Source organism: Archocentrus centrarchus, chromosome 2 (genome assembly GCF_007364275.1).
Source record: "Archocentrus centrarchus isolate MPI-CPG fArcCen1 chromosome 2, fArcCen1, whole genome shotgun sequence".
Lineage (NCBI taxonomy): Eukaryota > Metazoa > Chordata > Actinopteri > Cichliformes > Cichlidae > Archocentrus > Archocentrus centrarchus.
In genome coordinates, this window is record NC_044347.1 from 27,310,090 (window position 1) to 27,332,659 (window position 22,570).

The following is a 22,570-nucleotide window of genomic DNA, read 5'->3' on the forward strand; positions in this document are numbered from 1 at the left end:
CTGAACAATATTCTGAGTTATTGTGAATAAGTTGAATAAAGTTCGACTTACCTGATGCTTTTGCTTCACTCTACATATGTTTTATCATGCGCCTTATAACCTCGTGCGCCTTATGTGTGAAAATAGACCCGTTCATTGATAGTGTGCCTTATAATGTGGTGCGCCTTATAGTCCGCAAAATACGGTAATTTTAGAAAATAATGATGAAGATTTTCAGGACAAAATAGTATTTTTTAAACAAAGTTATCTTCTTCTTTTGGCTGCTGCCTTTTGGGGTCACATCTGATTTTCGGACTCCATCTCACACCATCTCTAGCGCCTCTTCTGGTACAACAGCCCTCTGTGTTTCCTCCTTCCCACATCCATATTTGACATCCAATTGTCCAATATAGCCACTATTTCTAGACCATCACAACCTTGCTTTGATATACAGTAATCCCTCACTTATCGTGGGTGTTATGTTCCAGGACCACCCGCGATAAGTGAAAATCCGCGAAGTAGGGACGCTATATTTATTTTAATACTTATACATTATTTTAGTAGTTATACACTATTTTAAGTTTTTATAAATCCTCCCCACACACTTATACACCAAATATATACATTACTGTACAACACGTACTACGCATGTGAAGAAGGAGTACCGCAAAAACCCGCGAAACAGCGAAAATACCGCAATAAATATTTTACACTAATATTGATTGAAAACCCGCGAAACAGCGAGTCCGCGAAAAGCGAACTGCGAAGTAGCGAGGGATTACTGTACTCATTTCTAATTCTGCCCATTCTGGTCTGTCTCAATGAAAATCTTAACATCTTCAATTCTGCCACCTCCAGCTTGGCCTCCTATTTGTTGGTGCTACTGCCTCCAAACCATATATCATAGCAGATCTCACTACCATCTTGTAAACCTTCCCTTTCAATCTTCTGTCATAAACCACCCCGGATGCTCGTCTTCACCCACTCTGCATTGCCTGCGCTCTCTTCACCTCTCTGGTGCCCTGTCTGTTGCTTTGGGTATTTAAACTCATCCACCTTCACTATCGCTGCTCCTGCAGCTTCACTGTTACACGTCTCCCTCTCAATCGCACACAGGTGTTCTGTCTTGCTTCTACTGACCTTCAGTTCTCTTCTCTCCAGTACATACCTCCACCTCTCCATTCTTCCACCTGCTCCCTACTCTCACCATAGATCACAATGTCATCTGCGCACAGTGACACAACTCCTCCTTCTTTATATTTGTCCATTAAAAGTAAACATCACATCTGTAGTGCTCTTTTTTTTTGGAATGAAGCCATACTGCTGCTCACTGGTCATCACCTCTCTTCTTAACCTAGTTTCAATAACTCTTTCCCATAGCTTCATGGTATGGCTCATCAACTATATCCCTCTGTAGTTAATACAGCTCTTTACATCACCTTTGTTCTTGAAAATTGGCACTAGTACTCGTCTTGTCTGCTCCTCTGGCATGCTCTCACACTCCATTATGTTAAAAAATCTGATTAAAAATTCCACTACCCACTACCCACTACCCTCTCTCCATTGCTATCCTTAAGCACTCTAACTTGCTATACATCCTTTTCAGCTTGATCACTCTTGTCTAGTCAATCAATTAAAGTCCTTTTCTCCTTCCTTAGTGTCCAGCTTCACATACAACTCACTATAAGCCTTTTCCTTCACCTTTGCCACCTCCCTCTTTGCCCTATGCCTAGCCTCCCAGTTCTCCGGTCTACTTCCTTCATCTCTCTAAATATCCCACTTTTCCTTTGTTATTCTCTTCCTCTTCATTCCACTCTCTACACTTCATCCCACTTACTCCAGAATTCCTCTCTGATCTATAACTGACATTACACTGAACATAAAGTTATGAACTTTGTCAATTAAAAAACAAAAGAGAAAACCCTGACGTAACTATCAACCACATCACTATCAGCATCTGGCACATCCCAAATTGCTGATCCCTGCAAGCCACATTGGAAGCTGAGCCATTTGCATGCCAAGTTGCTGTAATTTTTAAAGGGAGACTGCAGAGTTAGGATGCTCTGAGGGCATTTCTCCTGGAGGAGGCTGCGCAATGCACAGTGGCTCCCCAGATGCTCTAAGTGATCGCTTTCTCTTTACCTTGATGGAATTGTGAGAGTGCAGATGGCAGATTGCACACTACCCATTATTCCAGGGCTGTTTTCTCATAAACATGCATCCTGTGTCTCTTTAAGGACAGGTCACGATGAGGTCATGTCAACTGAAAGAAGAAGGTGTTTAGTGTGAAAGAACATTCATATACATATCCAGTATGTAAAATGATTGTAAGAAGCAGTTTTTTTTCATGAGATATGGACTGAGAAATTTCCTCCAGCATTTGCATAATCTAGGCCAAAAAGCCAAACCAAGGTCTACCCTGCGCCCTTTCATTTCTCCTCCAGGCTCTAGAGGGCTGCTTTGTTTTGAAATCTGAGTGCTCCCAGTTGTCTAGCCCTCTGCCTTGCTCATTATGAGTTTCATTTACCACAAGCCCGACAATAATCACTGGCTTTTCCTTTTCCCCAAGCTTTAGCCTTTTTAAAATCTCTACTACTGGGTTGTTTGGCCAATTACAGAACAGCCTTTCTATTGCTCAGCATATTGGATCAAACAGCATATACCATAGGGAGTGATCAGAGAAATGCTCAACGCAGCACTGAGGATAAGAAGCTGTGAATAACAATTATTTCACATGTACTACTGGGCAGAATATGCATGTTACATTTTAGAAGAAAATAAAGTCATTAACTGATAACACACTGTGGCTGCTGGAGGATGAACTCTGTTTTTTTTCCAAACAACTAAGCTAAAGAGCCAAGGCATCTTAAACCGATCTGCTGTAAGAAAACGTCTCCAATTATGCTTTAGTTTGGAAAACTGTTCTAGAACCTGATCAAAAGAGCCATTTGATGCAAAGATGCCAGCTGGGAATACTTTTATTATGAAGAAATCAGAACAGCATTGGTGTGTTTTCTGCCTACAAGCTCCCACAAGGATTCACAGCGAAACTGTTTGAGGAAAGAGCCACGCCACCAGTGCTTCCCTCGTTTTCATGGTTGGCTTTGCAAGTGCGGAACAGAAGACATTTTTCATTTCTCCGGCACCAATTCCCGCAGGACTGTTGTAGTTCCCTCGGATGGTGATGAAGATGCCTGAAACAAGGAGTTCACAAACCCAACAGATACACACATCTGTACGCATCAGAGGCTACAGCACCCTAATTACACTGATGCTGCCCGGTGCTGATTTATCCACTCACTGACACCAGTGTGCACACACACACGCAGACACACATCAACAATGCTCTATGCTGAAGATGCTCGCCACTTGACCTGCAAGGAAAATGAATGAACAGATCGATATTTAATTTTTGTGTGTGAGCGTTTTAGGCACAAACGCTGGAAAAATGACAGTGTAACTGTTTCATTATCGTAAGTGAAAGGACAAATAAAAACAAACAGGTCTTATTTATTATTGTGTCTTGCTTTGTTTTGTGGATTTCATCACCCACAGCTGTCGATTCATTTTAATGAGTTCAGATAATTACATTGATCATAACAGTGGTGACTCTGAGCCTAGCTTAGTAGAAGGTTTACTCTTTAGGTTTACAGTGCTAGCAGGAGTAAATAAATGAAGTGCCTTGAACATGTGTATTTTGTAAATAATCTTGTGATGATTAATGTCCAGAAGGATGATAAAGCAGGGTTTGCCTCATGAGCAGGAAAGATGGACGTAGGTTCTGGGTTTGAAAAGACTTCTGGTCCTATAGATGTCTATGAGAAGACATTTCTCACTGTCTTCACTGACTCCACTATCAGTTTTCACTGGGCTCCTCTTTTGCCAGAAGTACTTTTCTTGAAATAAATAGGAGCTGGAGCCCCCCCAGCTTATTATTTTCAGACTTGGTATTAAAAATAAGGCTAAATAATTATTTAGAGAGAGTTCCCCTTCGTCCCCTTCTCCTTTGAACCAGGAACAGGCAGCAGATTCCTGTCTGTCAGGCTGTGACTGGTTGAGCACCTCTGAAATATGGTCTGGAGTCTGGCCATGAAGAGTCTTAAATGTAATCCATAAAATCAATCCTAAAACAAATTTGTAGGCAGTGTACTGATGATAAAAAGTGCTGTAATGTGATCACCGCTCCTGTTCTCAGTACAAAGTCCAGCAATTAGTTGAAGCCTGCTGAGTAAATTCTGAGTGATGCCTGTTAAAAGAGCTGTGTTGTAATCCAGTTGTGATGAGAGAAGGAAATGAGGAGCAACATAAATCTGGCTAAATCTTGGAGGTATTTCTGAGATGATCAAAAGAGGACTGGATGAGTTTGCAGATGTGAAAAGTTTCCCTACGCTTCTAACCACGACTGTCAGTGAGATCTGGATTGAGCTGAGTGTGCAAGGCCGCCTGGACAAACAAGAAACATGTCAGTTCAGACACGCACAAACACACAGCTTTTCACCCAACCATGCAATACAATTAGGCTTTACTTGTCTTTAATTTGAAATAATTACATTGTAACCTAATAACAATTCCAATGTCCACTGTGTCTTGCTTGGATGGAGAAATATTCTATTAACATTAATTTTTATTTGACTCCAATCAAAAAGAAATGTAAACACTTCACAAAACACAAATGCGACTATGCCCTTTTGCATAAGGAGTGTTCTTGAGATTGTCCAGAATGAATATGGCTCTTTGTAACTGCCCCAAATGTAAATTTTGGGGGAAACATTTTCTTTCAGACAATCTTCAGCATGCTTTTGACTGAATGTGTTGAGACCATAGCTCAATGTTTAGATTCCAACAGATTTCAGCTCTATGAAAAGACCTTTCTATAGATATTAGGGGATGTGACAGCAAAATGAACCACTACACAGTAGTCACCATTTTTCAGGAATGAATACAGCATCTATAAGGCATGAAGCCACCAAATATATGACTGTAAGTATAAACAAAGCTTCCCAATAGGTCCTTCTAGCTTCCACCTTATATCAGGATCACCAGCTTTATAAAAAGAGTCAGACTGTAGTGGAGAATATTAGTCAGTTGGGTAAACTGGCCCTTCAAATTGTCTTGAGGTGAAAGAGCTCCTTCAGTGACAGACTGCTGCATCCTAAATGCACAAAGGAGCGTTACCGCAGATCCTTCCTCCCAGCAGCTGTAAGACTTTATAACCATCACTGCTCCCAACAAAAACCACAATAGCCTACACAATGTAGGATAATATATAATATACTGTAAATAGTCCGGCCTGTTAAGGTTCAACACACAGGCACATCATGTACATTGTATATAGTGTTATTATTAGTAGTATTAATGTTAATCTTGTTTGTTGATTTTATATATATTCTTTTCTTAATAGTGTAAATTATTATATCTTTATTTATATTTATAATAACTGCGGCTGCTGTTACACCCAAATTTCCCCTCTGTGGGACAGTAAAGGCTGTTTCTTCTTCTTCTTCTCTTTAAGTATAAATATAAATGTTTGAAACTTGCTTGCTTTGCACACATACCTTATAGATCGTAGGAAGCTGTGGGGGAGTTTAATAAACGTAAAACAGCTGGAAACAACAAAAACAGGTTTGGTTTCTGTTGGGCTTGATGGTGAATCCCATTAACAGTCTCTAGCTGAGAGGTTGTGCGCCTCCGGCTAAACACGCTGTGTTTTGAGTTCTCCAGTGTTTATGAATCAGTAAGACTAAAGCTGATGGTAAGGCTAAGAAAGCTGGTTTGACCTATACATTTTTTTAAATGAAGCACTGGCTTTGATCCTTCTCGGTATGTGGTGTGAGATTTGTTTGGGCAGCTTGAACATAAAGGCAAAAGCATGTGTCATAGGCCAGAAGCATGACAGCTGGCAACACAGCCATATATCATATCTCTCTGCCTGAACATGAATGAAAGCAAATGGGAGAGGGAGAGAGAGGTTGCCGGTGCTTTCCTGTTATGTCAGCTCACCAATCCACAGTTTGCAGTCAAGTTAAAAACTTTTGCAAATATTCAGAGAAAAAGCTAACAGGAGAGAAATGCTGACTGTTTGTTTTTAACTTCCTCTGCTGTGCAGTCTCCTGCTAGCAACTGCTGCAATGCTGCTGACATGTAGCATAGTAAACACAGGACAGAGAACTGAATAGACCCACATATCAGCTCCTTTGTGTGTGTGTGTGTGTGTGTGTGTGTGTGTGTGTGTGTGTGTGTGTGTGTGTGTGTGCGTATGTTTATAATACCTTGTGGGGACAATTTTCCTGACATATACTACGTTGTGGGGACCAATTGCTCCTTGTGGGGACTGGAACCTTGTCCCCACAAGGGGAAACCCTGTTTTTGGGTCAGGGGTCAGAGTTAGGGCTAAGGTATGAATTGAGTTTAGGTTAGGGTTAGGGTTAGGTATGTGATGGTTAGGGTTAGGAAAAGGGTAAAGGTAAGGTTTAGGCTGTAGAAATGAATGGAAGTCAATGGAAATTCCCCACAAAGATAGCAAAACACACTTGTGTGTGTGTGTGTGTGTCAGGATTGGATTTATAAACACATATTTGACCAACGCATCCTTTCAAAATACCAACATGGCTGCGGTCATGCAGCAATGTTAAAGCTTTCACTTGGTGTTGGCTCTGTTGTTTGTTCCTGTTACAGCACACAGTGGTGTTTTGTGTAGCTTAATCTGTGCAGTCATTTAACTACAAACCTTTAGATTGTGACTTATTTCAGTGTGTAATCTTTACATGCGTTACCCAAAGCACACTCTCTGCTGAATCACCTGCAAATTAAATTCACAGAATTTACTTAGTGTCTTACTTAGGGATTTGTTAGCTTAGCTTAGCTATTAGCTTATCTTAGCTGAGTCACAAACAGAATGGCTTCTTCTCCTCCTGCACCTTCCTGCACAGTGTGCCACATGTTTAGTTACTCCTCGGGCTCCTAAGTAATAACAATATTTGTAATAAATACAGTGTGTTTGTAGGTTTGGAGGCCAGGCTCAGTAAATTGGTAGGCCCGGCTCTTCACCCTTGAAAGTCCTGTATCTAGCCAGGCCCCTGTAGTGTGTGTGGGTGAAGATAGCTTAGCCACTGTTAGCTCCTGGGAAACTTTCTGGGGAAAACCTGGTCTTATTAGGAGAGACAGCATCCATCCCTCTTTGGACGGAGTCGCTCTCATTTCTAGAAGTCTGACCAAATTTATTAAAACCTCTAAAACGTAGGTGTCCAGAGTTGGGACCCGGAAGCAGAATTGCAGTTTTATACGCCCCTCTGCAGCCCCTCTTGTCATTCCCCCAAAACCCCATCTCCATCGAGACTGTGTCTCTTTGCACACCAGGAATACAAACCAAACATCAGAAAAAATGATTTAACCATACAAATTCACAAAGAAAAATGAACTTAGCATCCTCAACTGCACCAAAGAGTAAAACAATTAAATGTGGATTATTAAACATTAGGTCTCTCTGCTTTACAGAAACCTGGTTACAGCAGGATGAATCCTCGAAGCACAGGCCAAGGAGGCTCCAACTTATTAATCAACCAAAGACCCAGACAGAGATTCAATTCATTTGAAAGCCTGACTCTTAGCCTCGTCTGCCCTAATTGGTAAACTCAAAGAGCAGTTTTACGTCTTGTTATTGTCCACTTGAGCCTTACGTGGTGTTTGTGTCCGATTTGTCAGACTTTCTGATTTAGTGCTCAGTTCAGATAAAATAATTATAGTGGATGATTTTAACATCCATGTAGATGCTGAAAATGACAGCCTCAACACTTCATTTAATCTATTATTGGACTCAATTGGCTTCTCTCAGAATGTAACTGAACCACTTTAATCACACTCTGCATCTTGTTGAATGCAGTCAACTGAGTTCTGTTTTCTTACCCTTCTCAGTTGAAGTGCATAATCCTAGCTATGTTTTGGTCACCCATGAGATATCAAAAACAAAAAATTTCAACTGTACCCCATAGCAGCCGCCCGTCCTGTTTCTGCTACAGTTTGGAGTGGGATCCGTCCTGAAGAGTTCCCCTATCTCTGTAGGCTGTCAGTCCTCTATTTACCTCAGCTGTTCATGGCAGGTGAGAAGTGTCCTATTTACTCTGTAGGAGGTTGTAAAACTTTGTGACGGGAGTCTGATACAACTAGGTACGAGTCAGAGAAGCTCACTTCTGACTGATCACAGTGATACTGAGGTGAGTTGTTCCGTTGTTCCGTTGCTTCCGTTCAGTAGAGAACCCCCTCTCATGCAAGCACACTTATATAAAGACATGAAAGAACATGAAAAGGAGAACTTTGTCCCGGAACGAGCAGGAGGTACAGACCCGGACCCCTGGCACAGACTGAGCTGACTGTCACAGTCCTTTCAGAGACGCAAAGACTAACCAGGTAGCTCATACAGTGGTGAAAGTAATGGTTCAGTCATGATTGATGTCAGCTATTTAGCACTAGTTAAAGTGTTAAATTAATTAAATCTCCCCTCCACTAAACTTTACACTTGGTACAATGCAGTCCAACAAGTATCACTCGTCCATCGGATCGCCAGAGGAGAAGCATGATTCCTTTCAGCAGACAACGGCGGCGTACTTTACACCACTGCATCTGATGCTTTGCATTGCACTTGGCAATGCAAGGCTTGGATGCAGCTGCTCGGCCGTGGAAACCCATTCCATGAAGCTCTCTTAAAGTTAAAAGTATCAGTATTGGTATTGGTATCTGCAATGCTCAGGGACAGAATTTACTTGGTATCTCCAATACTGGCTTATCTTCAGTGGCTCCCTGATAAATACAGTTGAACTTAAACTCCTTTTTCTGACATAAAAGGTCTTGAATAATCAGTCCCTATCTTATCTTAAAGACCTCATAGTACCGTATCACCCCAATAGGCTGATTAAGAGTAGAATGGGAGGCAGAGCCTTCAGCTTTCAGGCCCCTCTTCTGTGGAACCAGCTCTCAGTTTGGATTCAGGAGACAGACACCCTCTCTATTTTTAAGACTATAGTATATTATAGTTAGGGCTGGATCAGGTGACTGAACCCTCCTTAGTTACGCTGCAGTAGGGCTGGGCTTCTGGGGCTTCCCATGATGTACTGTTTCTTCTCACCTCTTATCACTTTATATGTGTGTACACCCCTCTGTATTTAATCATTAATTATTATTAATCTCTGTTTCTCTTCCACGACATGTCTTTTGTCTTGTCTCTCTCCCCTCAGCACCAACCGGTCGCAGCAGATGACTGCCCCTCCCTGAGCCTGCTTCTGCTGGAAGTTTCTTCCTGTTAAAAGGGAGTTTTCCCTTCCCACTGTCAATAAGTGCTTGCTCATATAAAGCCCCTGATGCGATTGTGATTTTGTGCTATATAAATAAAATTGATTTGAATGGAATTGAAATTGAATTAAAGAACAACTTGGAGGCTAATTTTTCTCTAAATTCATGTGCAACATGTCTCGCAAACGAGCTAATTTGTGATTTTAAACATTTGGTTAGACATAAAAGCTCAAATTCAGATGGGAAATTGTGCATTTTTGGCAGCACTCTTCTTTTACAATATTAAATGTTGTCTTTGTTAGTTTTTAGATCTTTCATCAGGAAAATCTGGTATTGCTTCATTTTCCTATGCATTTAGTCACTGAGGTTGCCAATATGCAAGTTGCTCTTTCAGGCTTCAAAACACAGAGTCTAAAATCAATGGGTGGCCATGCACCTTTTAACAAAACAGAATTAAACTGATTTCATTTCAAGTGAAACTACTGTGTGCTTCTGTTAGGTGAATGCTTTGCAGTGCCTCGTTTTGCACACACACATGATTGTTCATTAGTGTCCCATTTATTTGATTACACACTTTAAGAAAAAAAAAACTTTTAAACACGCAGCCAAATTTCCATATTTGAAGCCCTTGAAGAACCCCTAAGTGTTTTTTAAGGGGCAATCAATGGGATTTTAGGGACAGTGAAAACAAAAAAAATGTGTATTCACATCAGTTCATTTAGAAATCCATTCACCTCAGTGAAAAAAAAAAAAAACCTGATTTAATCACAAATTGCTATGGTCTGCTTTCCACTCACCTGTTCTCACACACACCTGCATGGAAAAGAACAGCGGGTTGTTTCCAGAGCCGTGCCGAGATTTCAGCTTGTGCCCATCAGTGCCGTGTAGAGAGCTGAGATCTGCTTCAATTGGAGCGCAGCTGCTGCACAACTAATGAAACGCTTTCACTTCTACAGCAGTTGCCCTCAGAGAGCAAAGAAGCTCCCTTACATGCTCACAGGCATATTAACTACCAGGTTATGTGTATAAAACTGAAGAATATAAACTTTCATATTGTCTTTGCTAATAAATGCAATATGGAATCTTATAAAAGCCTTTATTTAATCTCAAGTAATGGAAAAGAAGAAAGCAATCAAAAATGTAATATTTGTTCTCAATATACACTTCTACTCTCGTATAGTACATCTGCTCTCCTTCATGTTCAAGTAATAGAAAATAGAATGGTTGCAGCCTGCTCACAGGACTGCCAGAGACAAATAACTGCACATTACACATCAACAAAAGTTACATTCACTTGGGAATGCACGCAGCCAATATCTTCTCTCTGTTCGGTTGCTTTATCAAGGAATTTTTCCTCGTCGTACAATAAGATCTTTTTATATGTTGTAAGAAAATATGTCTAATTCTGTAAAGCGTATTACACACTCCAATTATTAATACCCCTAATCTGCTTTACTAGAGCGACAGCAATATGATCTAAATGAATCATCACACTGTAAACTCACCGAGGTCCTCATGATGACACGGCTGCTGTGGCGCCAGACAGTACATCCAACATTAACACCTTATTAAGAAAAATTACAACAGCTGAAAATACATGAGGAACATTCATAATTAGAGCTTGCGATGAACCCAAGAAGAGAGCGTCGGGGTTCAAACAAGCATGTCGGCATTTATTTCATCTGCACTTGGTCGTTTTGGGACAGTTTGTGTAACCTGTAAATCGGGAGTTTAACGCAAGCTTCTCAGCTTCTTAGTTTGTAATGTTTTGTAAAAAAAATCACGCTGGCAAAGACAGCCAACCACCTGATTGTTTTGCACATTTCTGCAAATCATTTTTCCAAGTTTGTGCCTAATTTATGAGCACTCAAACAGCTTGAAACAACAGCAGGCAAGAAAATACAGAGGGCTTTGCTTGGGCCTTGTACTGTAGCGCTTCATGGTTAAGGAACTGGCAGCTTCGTTGTTGCTATTAAGTATTTGCCAATACCAGTAACAGAGAAGCAAGTGGTAAAAAGGGATTCAACTCCACACTGACCCTCTCTCTGGCGCCAACAGTCCTGCTAACATTTAAGGTGTTTCTTGCTGGTCATGTCGTTCCAGATGCGGTGCATCTCCTCAGGGGAGATCTGGTGGACGGTGACTATGCGGCGGTAGCGACACAGACTGTAGGCCATCTTCCAGTGGTTGAAGCCACTGTTCTGGAAAGGGTGAATGCCTAGCTTCCGGAGGCACACGCCAACGTACACGTCCTCCAAATGCAGCAGCCTGGTGTGTAAGGAGGTTTTGTATATGAGGTCAGCCACGTCCGCTGAAAAAACGTAGCCCGTGCCAGAGCAGAACGGAGGGTATTTGCTCTCCGGGTACAGATCCCGGGGCATGTACCACTTGCTGCGCATGTCTCTGATTGGCCCACCATTAATGACATAGCCAGTGAAGTACCTCCTCCTGGGCTTTGTGGTGGGCTTCAGGAGGCTGTAGATGAGGTTCTCCATGTTGACAAAGATATCACTGTCTGTCTTGAGGACATATTGAGCTTTAGAGCAGAAGGTGGCCACCCAGCGCATGCCCATCAGAGTCTTAAGTGTCAGGTTGTGGTACGAGTCAATAAAGTCCTCAACCACAATGTCATGAAAGATCTGACTCTCCTGCTCCACCATCTGGTTGAGGACGGCATCAATGCTGCGACCTAACAGGAAAAGTGTGACCACGCGCACATCCTGAAACGTGCTCTCATCACCCCATGTCTCTCTGATGGCCTGACGGGCATCGAATTCCTTGTGAGTGGTGCTGATCAGAATGACAAGGAATGGAGGTTCTGCCTCACACTTCTTGTCCTCGTTGATGAGGTAGCCGAAGTCGTGTGGGTTGAGCGAGCGTGTGCGGATGTTGCCGAAGGTGGCGTTCTTGTTCGACTTGAGCGTCTTGCGTACTGGGATGTTGACCTGGCCGACGTAGGAAGTAGAAGGGCGGGAAACACTCAGGTACCACAGAGCGCTGGCCCAGCAAACCACTGTCAGCAAGTATAAGCAGGAAACCTTAGAAGGCATCGCTGTTCACTTGGCTGGCATTACCAGTGGCAGCAGTGTTGGAAATATGCATACTCCATGGGTTGGCTGGCGGCTGCCTCCGCAACACAGCTCACATTGATTGCAAGACTTCTCTGCAGTCTAGTGTTGGTATTGTGGATGAAAAGGAGAATGGCAGAGATTTCTTATCATGTCCACACCCTTACTGTGTCCCATCACAGCTCTCAGGACAGCTTTCAACTCTTTGTGTCAGCATCTAGAAACAGATGAGAACAACAGACATAAATCAGAACCACATAATGAAACAGCAGCAGTAAGATAAGCATGTTGACTAGAGGTGAGCCATCTAGCATCCTGTTTCCTACATTTTTGAAAAGGCAAGATGTGTGACTTATTAAACAGCACTCTTTTATTCCCTGTTCATTACAGCCTATAACATCAGCTTAGCGGCTGTGCAAGCCGCACCGTGCCACAGCATATCATTCCATCGCCGCCTCTGACAAGAGTGCTGTGGTCTGAAGAAAGTGAATATCCCATAAAGCAGTCTTCATTAATGGGGCCTGCTCGTCCTTCATTCTGACCAGTTGCTGTTTGCAAACAGCATTTTTCTCTTATCCTTCCTGAACTACACACAGGCTGACGAATCAGTCGGAGTGGAGAAGGAGGAGGAGACAGGGTGATATTAAGGCAGAGAAGGTGTAATGAGCTCATGGGAAAAGAATAACCTCATTCCTATGCTTGTACAGTATTCATCCATTTGCTCACACCATTCCCTCCTTAGCCACCTTTTACACACCTTAATGTCACCCTGAACTCGGTGGATGGGTGGATTTTGCATATTTTCTTCTGTAATGAGCTTCGTTAGCTGGATGCTGTGGAACTCTTTTTAGAATCCCCACTCTAATTGGGCCCGCTGACATGGGCTATAAGGATGAATTTAAACTCTAAACATGGAAGATTTATTATATTCAAATGGGTTGGTATGCCAGCTTGCATTCAAAGGGAGTAGCAGAAAACCTATTCATGAAAGCCAGACTCAAACCTAATCTTTCTTTACAAACAGACTTATTTGATCTCTTATGATGTCGAAGCAGCCCTCTTCTGTTCTCATTCTGGGGAAATACATTTTTGGATCATGCATAACTGATGATGAACCAGAAAAAGTGCTATAGATCCTATTAGAGATACTGAAATGTACGATGATGCTTCTTGTGCTCTGTTTTAAGATTGAAGTGCTGCGATAAGGGCGGCTCATTCTTTAATCAGGCCAAGATTTTGGCATGTCTTGTGGGGTGGAATGATTCTTTTCATCAGGACTTCTCTGGTATTCCTCCTCACCTCCTCCACCCACCCACCCACTATCTCTTCCCCCTCTTTCTTAGGCAGAGCCATCAATCTCACGGTCCAGTAGAATCCATCTCATCATGACTGCTTTTCCACACCTCCTCACTCTCCATCCACTCAATCACTCTTTCCTCTACTTCAGTGGGCGCTTGATTCATCTTTATATATCTCCCTGACGCCCTCCCTCCCCTTTTTATTATTTTTTTGTCTGGTTTCACATTTCCCACAACCATCTTGTTCCTTTCCTCACATCAACCATGAACTACCTTTGCCTTCTGTGTGTGTCATTACTTTTGGTGGGGTGCAGTATTTCTCACCTCAGAGATCAACCTTATTGAGAGCTTCTACTGCAATCGGTCCACCTAAAGCCGCTCGAGCGCTGCTGCCTCCTTCCTCCCACTCAGACAAAGTCACTAAATCATCATATTCATCCCCTTTCCTCAACCTCACTCACCCCTCTTCCTTCTCCTCATTTTTCCACATCGGCTTCTTTTCACCTCGAGGAGGCTCTGCTGTTTTCATAATCCTCCAAAACTATTTTATGCTCACAATAACTGATATCTCTCTTTGGTGATGCATTTCACGAACTTTTGAAACCCAACTTCCTCTCACAGTAAACTGAAAGATGGCTGTATCATTTGATGATGCTGTGTGACTCTGAATTACATTAGTGCCTGAATACACACTTTCCTGAATTATCTTACCCTTCAAAGGGAATATCAGGGCTTGGGATCACAGGTTTTAATTGTAGTGGTAACACTCACTCAGTGGAAGATAGTCAGTAACACCAGTGTTAATTTGTGGTTACCCAGAGCTAATTTTGCATGGCAAACACGGACCACACAATTCACTGTTACAACCAACTTGTTGCCAGATGAAGAATGTAGGATAATGATGGCGGCTGTCTGCTAAATGCATGTCCACATAATTATATTCAGATATCTAGATTGCTTTGTTTCCTACTTCTATTCATCCTACTTCCATGTGTGTTTAATTAAATACACCTACCTAAAACGAATGCAGTCTAAGCCAGCAGTCATACAATATACAGTTGTGGTCAGAGGTTTACAAACACTTATCATAGTAATTTTAGACTTTTAATAATTTCTTTGAACTATTTTTTCCAGGGTGATTCTACAGCATACATCTTTAATTGCTTTAAGACAAACAAACAAACAAACAAACAAACAAACAAACAAACAAACAAACAAACAAACAAACAAACAAACAAACAAACAAACAAACAAACAAGAATTGGATTTACAGGTTTGAATTTATTTTGCATAAGTGCTTCTTTTATAACCACCTAATGAAGCTTTGGCAGAAATGTTTTTTAATTCTCATTTTCATTTGTTATTCTCAACCTTCCACTTTCTTATTCCATCAAAATCCTTTTCTTTCATTGTCACCATCAACCTGTTTGTTCAGTGATCATTCTGCTTTCATTCCCTAAATTAGTCCAAAGAAGCTATTCTATAAATATTGTTTTTACACTTAAAGTAAATCTCTTCTTACTGAAATACTTTATCAAGAAATATCAAAGACAATATGTTACTGTGGATACCTGATTATTTGCATAAACGTATGGCTCTTACAGATCACTTGAAAGGGAGTTTCTTTGTCATTTCATGGACACAAAACTGATTTAATCAAAGTTCCGATTTTAAATATTTTTTAGATGAAATTGCATAATTACTATCACAGAGTGATAGTGATCAAAGAATGCGGTTGGTCTGCTCTCCCTTCTCACCACAAAAGAAATTCAGCTGAATTTTATCACACTGGTTAAAGATCCCCTCCAGGCATGATTAGAAGAATACTGTGTTTGAATAATCATTTGGTGTGTTGTGATATGTGATGAAACCCTGCTTATAAGATTTTAAACTCAGATCATAGATCAGAACCTGAACGCCTTCTAGTGCCAAAGAGGATTCACCATTCTGCACGATGAAGCTCAAACAGCCAGCAGAGGAATCACTGATTGCAAGTATTTTTGATTGAAAGCACATTAAGCTCAAAAATCATGAAGTCAGTGGCCAAAAACTCTCCATAATACCTCATTGGTCCATAATATGAGGTTGCACATGCCATAACGGAATGTCATTTGCTTTTAGTGAGTGTGACAAAAAGTGAGAAGAATCATAAAATCTGCACTTGTGAACTGCATCCAATTCAGCTCCCAGCTTCAGCTCAATAAGCTCACCCCACCGCTCTGTTTCAGTAATAGATCGTGAGGTAAAAATCGAAGAAGAAGCATTTTTTTAATGCTGCAGTACACATCAAATCTGGTGAAAACTGATAAAAGGTTACTGAGGATGAACCAGTCAATATCAACGATATGCCTCTTTGCACTTTTGACTCTGCAGAAAAAGGTTGATTTGAGAGTTGGGGGTACAACAAAATATTGATAGGATAGTAAATTGTATCAGGTTGTTTCTGCACGTGATAATTATTGATACACGAAACAACACAATGCACTGTATTGGTGTCAAATACCGATGACATGAAGACGCCCTGAATGAATGGGTAACAACTTGACTTCTCGTGGTGGAGCTTATGAAATGAATGAGAGAGAGCATTAGAGAGCAGATGTTAAATAACTTGTGGTGAAAAAGAATAAAATTACAGTGGAGGACAGCAAATAACAGTCATTATTACACTACAATTATTATGATCATTACATACAATGACACTACAATGCATCAGTGCTGCTTGGAATGCTAATGTCATAAATGGATATCTGGAGGCGCTGACATGCTATTACACTGGTACTCTGTAGGTGGTAAGCAGAGGTTACAGACGTCTGCCCACGTCTACATATTGTAGCTGTGGTGCTGTCACTTGGGGGCAAATATATATTGGAAACATAATGAAAACTGCAAGCTAGTTCCAGCAGTCAGCTCGAACTGCACTGTCGTGTTTTATGCTATGTCTAACTATGCCTATCAAACTTACAAATTACCTTTTTTTTTGTCTCAACCTCATACTAAGGAGCAGTGAAGGTATTTGGCTGGTGCCAACAGCTAGAATCACCAACAACTATAGTAGAATAAATTAGTTTCATAGATGCTTATAGCAGCATGTTTTGTCCAGGTATTTAACATCTTTAGAAATATTTAGGTCTTCTCTACCCATACCCACTTTAAATATGTGCTTTTTTGATCGTTGGAGGTTTTTCCACACTTCTATCTCTGCTGTCTGTTACAACCTGGCTCACCTTAGAATGGAGACTGACACCAATTTCCCAGTATCTCTCTGCTCGTATCAAAAGTGGTACAGATGGATACAGTCTAGAAGCTCTGAATTCCATTTTAAGAAGCACTGCAGTACTGAAGTACTACTACTCCTACTTCTATAAGCTCAAAATGTCTGGCCAGCTAATAAAAACATGCCAATAAATGTATCCCAGAAAGTTGAATCTGTTCATCTGGATGCAACGTTTTCAGTGGGAGAAACTTTTTGTTACTCTTCCAAATGACGTCTTCAATCTCAGCTGACTGCAGGATGATTGAGCGTTCAAAAAGACATGCCCATAAATGTGTGATCTATCTATCTATCTATCTATAGAGAATGAGAGTCATCATGACAGCATGATGGCAGAGACATGGCAGATGGCAGAGAGGGGCCGAGACAAAGAATGAGAGAAAGAGGAACTGGAAGAAAAGAGTGAGGGAGAACTGTAGGGAGAACTGGTGTGCGCCATTGTTAAGTGCTAAAGTGTTTTAAACATAGCCCCCACGGGAAGTCAGTTTAGCTGCCGCACACAAAGTTCTGCTGCCCTGCCCGCTGCTCCATTATGCCTTGCACTAATTACAAGACTCCACATGATTACCTATGTGTGGCAGTGAGGACACTAAAATACATGAGTACACCGATCCAACATTTAACCAGATCTTGAAAGACAGGAATAGAGAGAAAGTACTTGACTTTAAACTCTAGTGCTGGCACAGATTATCTTATCAACTCTAATTTACAGCAAGATCTATTCCATTAAGTTAATATTTCAACCAAAAATGCCCAACATGCTCTTTTTCCAATTCTTAAGGAGGGGGAGATTTAGTCTCTTCTTGAATTTGACTAAGTTTTGGACTGTTGTTTTTACATAAAGACCACAGCTTAGTGACTGGTTGGTACTGCTGGTTTCCACTGCGACCAAACCAGTAAAAGCAAATGAATGGAGTTGCTTCATTTTCTTATTGGCTCAGTTATTTTATTTTTCTTGTGGACTGCTTCTTCTCATTTCTTATGAACTTGGACTACTTGGCAGTCAATTTATTCTTGTGCTGACTGAGCAACTCTATTAATTTTCTTATTTCAGTGTTGGTGAAACTGCCTTTTCTTTATCTCTGGTCCTCCAAAGCTGCTGCAAATCAGTGGTGACAAATGAGCAAGCCAGTGAAGATAACTATGTAGCCTAGCAGAGCATGCTGCTAGGCAGTCATAGCCAGCTGAGCACTTGCATGGATGTACATTACTAAGATCAGGCATAGGTAAGATTAGATTAAGTTTAGTCTGTGCAACCGATTACACTGATCTTAATAAAGACAGACTTTGTGCAACCAAAATAGAATCCTTGTGAATCTAGTTGGGTTTAATATAATAAAAAGAAAATACTGCTATATGGGTTAGGACGGTTAGGAGGGTCTCTGTTCACCCTCCTAATCTGCATCTACAACTCAAAAATGGGGGAAAGGCTGAAGATGTGAAATGTTCATTAAATATGTATCTTGCACTGTGGAATAAAAGGGTTAGGCCAAAAAAAGGGTTTAGGACATTCTTATGTTTTTCACTGGCTATTTCTACACACTTTCTGAAGCTCCTAATGCAGAACTATTAAGTGGGAAGCTTAAAATATTGATAGTGATTAAAGTTTAACTAGAAGGTTCTTTTTAGATTGACCTGACACCATCGGCGGGATGAACTCTGCAGAGACAAGTGGCCGCTCTTTTGTTCCCAGTGAACTCACAACTTGGAGAAGTACATTGGCACATGTTTGTATGTCTGTACATGTGTAAGCATGAGAGTATCTATTTATACATTATGCATTATCTGTAAGGATGCAGACATGTAAATATTAGGCTATCTGACTGGAAAAAGTTGATCGCTTCACCTTTCTTTTTCATCTGAACAATCCCATATCTATGACTTGCTCACTGGGTAAAACATGAAGCTTTTTAACATGGCTCTCTGTTAGCTAAAAGGGAAGAAAAAAAAAAAGCTAAGAAAACATTTTTCCCCAAATGATAACAGATCTAAATTCAGATCAAGACCCAGCTCAAAATCAGCTAATGTATCCAACTTTCAAGCTTCAAACTGCTGGATCCTACAACCCCCACAAAGCACTTAAAAGCACTAAGTTTAAAAAAAGGAAAAGCTCAAGTTCCAGCAGGTTGTACCATAGACGTTCAGATAAAAATAACTGATGTCAGCAAGCCCTGGCCAAGATGACCTTCACGGCATCGCTGTGATGCTATCAGAGTTTCTTTGTCAGACATAAAAAGGCTCTTCTACAGCCACAGGCTACATTATGCAACTGGTTTCATAAGAAATTATGCACATAACAAGTCAATTCATGGTATTTGCATTAATGTATGGGGTCAGCATGATGCAAACTTCATCACCCACCTACAGAGATCTTCTAGCTGTTAGGATGCTATTGTATTTTTCCAAGTGCATGGATGGAAAGTGTCCATATATACAGTACCAATATGTATACTTGATGTACACCCCCAAATCCAAAAAAGATGGTGGCTATGTAAATGCAAACAGAATACAATGATTTGCAAACTCATATTTTATTCATAATAGGACATAAAAAACATATAAATCTTTAAACTGAGACATTTTGAATTTGATGGCAGCAACACATCTGAACAAAGTTGGATAGGAGCAACAAAAGGCTGGAAAAGTGAATGTAAATAAGTAACTAAGTGGGTGTTCGCAGATTTGCAAAAATCAGTGTCTACAAACTGTGGCACAATTTCAGGAGTGAGACCATTCTGCTTGTTATTAGTGCTCAGTTCAAAAACCTACAGGGGTGCATTAATGGAACGGGCAGCTTGCACACCTGGACCTTTCCAGTAACAATGTTGAAAAGTATATACAGGTTTTAGAACAACATGTGCACCCATCCAGATGATGTCTGTTTCAGGGAAGGCCACACATAGTTCAGTGAGACAATGGTAAACCACATGCTGCATCTATTACAGCAGCACGGCTTTGCAATAGAAGAGCCAAGGTGCTGACATCAAATTCAAAATGAGCTAATATTGTTAATGAAAAAGTAAAATGTCTCAGTTTAACCCTCTGATATTTTCTCTATGTTCTATTGTGAATAAAATATGGGTTTATGACATTTGCAAATCATTGTCCTAATTTACTTGGAATTAGGGTTTAAGGTGCAAAGATAAGCAAGTCCAGTTTTCTTTTACATCATATATTGTGTGATCAAAAATTTTGAGAACAGGTTCTCAGGCATGTTCAGACAACTTCAAAGTGTGGCTGCTAGCTTTAGATTACTCACTCCGAGATTTCACTAAGGACCGATTCCCAAACTCGCACTGAGCGCAAACATCAGTTACTCTTTCTGACTGACCCAAATTTCATGTGAAGGAACACTGCTGATGATAAATGGTTATTCTCCAACTGGGCAATTATCAACTCAGTCCGAGTTTCCAAGCCTGGAGGCAGTTCATCAGGTAAGTAGTTTTTTCAACATTCAGTAGATTGTCAACAGTGGAGCTCTACTGTAACATCCCGGACATCCTGAATCATGGACAACTTTCAGGGGAAATGATCTGAACACTGGTGTGGCACGCTGTGCTTTTCACAGATGAGAGCAGGTTCACCCTGAGCACATGTGACGGAAGTGAAAGTCTCATTAGGAGCGCACCCCAACATTGTCAGGCATGCATACAAGCGCACGAGGGCCATAAAAACTGAGTACCTGTTTGAGTTGCTGCAAAAAAATTTCGGCAAAATGGACAAGCCTGCTGCATCCTTTTTTCACCTTGATTTTGGGAGTGTCAGCCTTCTGTAGGTTGGTAATTTTCATTTCCATCAAACGATGTGGCATTCTTTCACTCCTAACACATTACCCAGTCCACATCAGTATACATATCCACAGCGTGATTTTTTTCCCATTGAGATCTGATGTGTTTTCAAAGTGTTCCTTAGTAGCAGTGTGTGCACATATATATATATATATATATATATATACAGTATATATATAGTATTTCTGACCAGGGGTAGGGCGGTTAAAAATAATTTTTGAAAGGCATGAATCATCAGCTCTGTTGTCTCTCTAATCAAGTGACCTCCATATGCCAGAGCAAAAAAGCTTGAAGGCTATGTAGATGTGGGAGTTTCAGTCGCGTTTAATGTTGCACCAGGTAATTGATTGCAATCATTAGTGCAGTGCAGAGTGACCTTGCTTACGGGGGAGAAGGGGGTTGGAGGGTTGGGGTGACGGTGCATACGTGCATCAGTGAGGGAAGGCAGTAAGACAGAAAAACAAAGGCAGCACAGAAGTGGTTTAATCGACTGCAACGCGTGTCTTGGTTGCATTGGAGGTACACATGTGTAAAAGAGAGGAGCTCAGAGGGCAGACACATCTGAAGGTAAATAAATCATATTCCCAGCTCTGGGATGACATCTTACACTCCTGCTGCCTACTCCCATATTACAGATTTAATGACTGACAGAGGGAAAACAAGCAGCCTGCATCACTTGCTGTGTTCTTGACTGCTGATTTAAGCAATGCTGTCAAAACATTTATTTCTTTACATCGCAGCATTATGATGTGGAAATAGCATTTGAAAGCAAGGCATGACCTGTAAATATCATTCAATAGCAATGAAGAATGAAGTGGATAATCCATAAAAAAAATAATTGCTTTTTCTGTCTGACAGAGGAAAAATGGTACCCAGAAGCAAATGATATTTATCAAGCACACTTGCCACTCTGACACGTGTGCATGTGATGCCGCATTGCTTAAAGCAGGGGAGATTTCTGTGCCTGCTTTTTGCACAGAAATTTGAACCTTTTCATATCAACTTATAGTGGAAAAATCTTTATGTTCAAAAAGTTTATTACAAAGTATGAAAGTTACATAAGTATATGATTGTACAGAGCACTAACCTCCTTAATGTGAGTGTGTCTCCTGTTCACATTATGAGGAATAAGAACATTCACAGGCTAGCAAGCAGCAACAAGCCAGATGGGTGACTGGATAACTATGAACTGCATATTACAACCACAGACTGTGTATAAAAGGTGAACATCAACATTAGAATTTTGGGTAGCATTTCAGTTAATAAGCTGTATTCATAAAGTGTATGTGTGTAATGAACACAAACACACACACACACACACACACACACACACACACACACACACACACACACACACACACACACACACACACACACACACACACACACACACACACACACACATATCTGCTAACTTTTAGTTACTTAAATAGTTCATTAGTACTTTCACTCGCCAAAACTGAAGCACAAATTTCTTAAATGGGATGTGTCACACAGCAGGCCATATTATTTGTCAGATAATTCCATTAAAAATGCTCCAAACACCACACAGCACACACACACAGTGGAGAGGTCTAGTTTTGCGACTCGAATTAGCGTAGCTGAGGGCTCGCACACAGCACTGGGTTACAGCTACCTGTGTTCCAAAGCAGCCATGCTCCTAAGGCCAGAATCCGGACAGATCAACACACACCTGAGCAGCTGGGTCCTGGACTCCCTCACCAGCAGACCACAGACTGTCCGTATGGGGGAGCGGCTCTCCTCCAGCACCACAGGGCTGGGTGTTGAGCCCCTTCCTCTTCTCCCTTTGCACACAGGACTGCAAAGATTACATCCAGCAATGAGACTGCCTACAGACCAGAGTTCGAGAACCCGGAAAACTGG

At 41.1% G+C, this 22,570-nt stretch overlaps 1 protein-coding gene across 1 annotated transcript in view; it reads right to left on the reverse strand.

Moving 5' to 3' along the window:
* Positions 1–10,343: 10,343 nt before the first annotated feature.
* The window catches only part of LOC115795226 (beta-1,3-galactosyltransferase 1-like), a 170,112-nt gene continuing 157,885 nt past the window's right edge, over positions 10,344–22,570 (reverse strand). Inside the window, exon 3 of the mRNA XM_030751056.1 lies at positions 10,344–12,546. Within this exon, the coding sequence (XP_030606916.1) occupies positions 11,325–12,311 (987 nt within the window). The 5' untranslated portion in view covers positions 12,312–12,546 and the 3' untranslated portion in view covers positions 10,344–11,324. The remainder of the gene's footprint in view (positions 12,547–22,570) is intronic.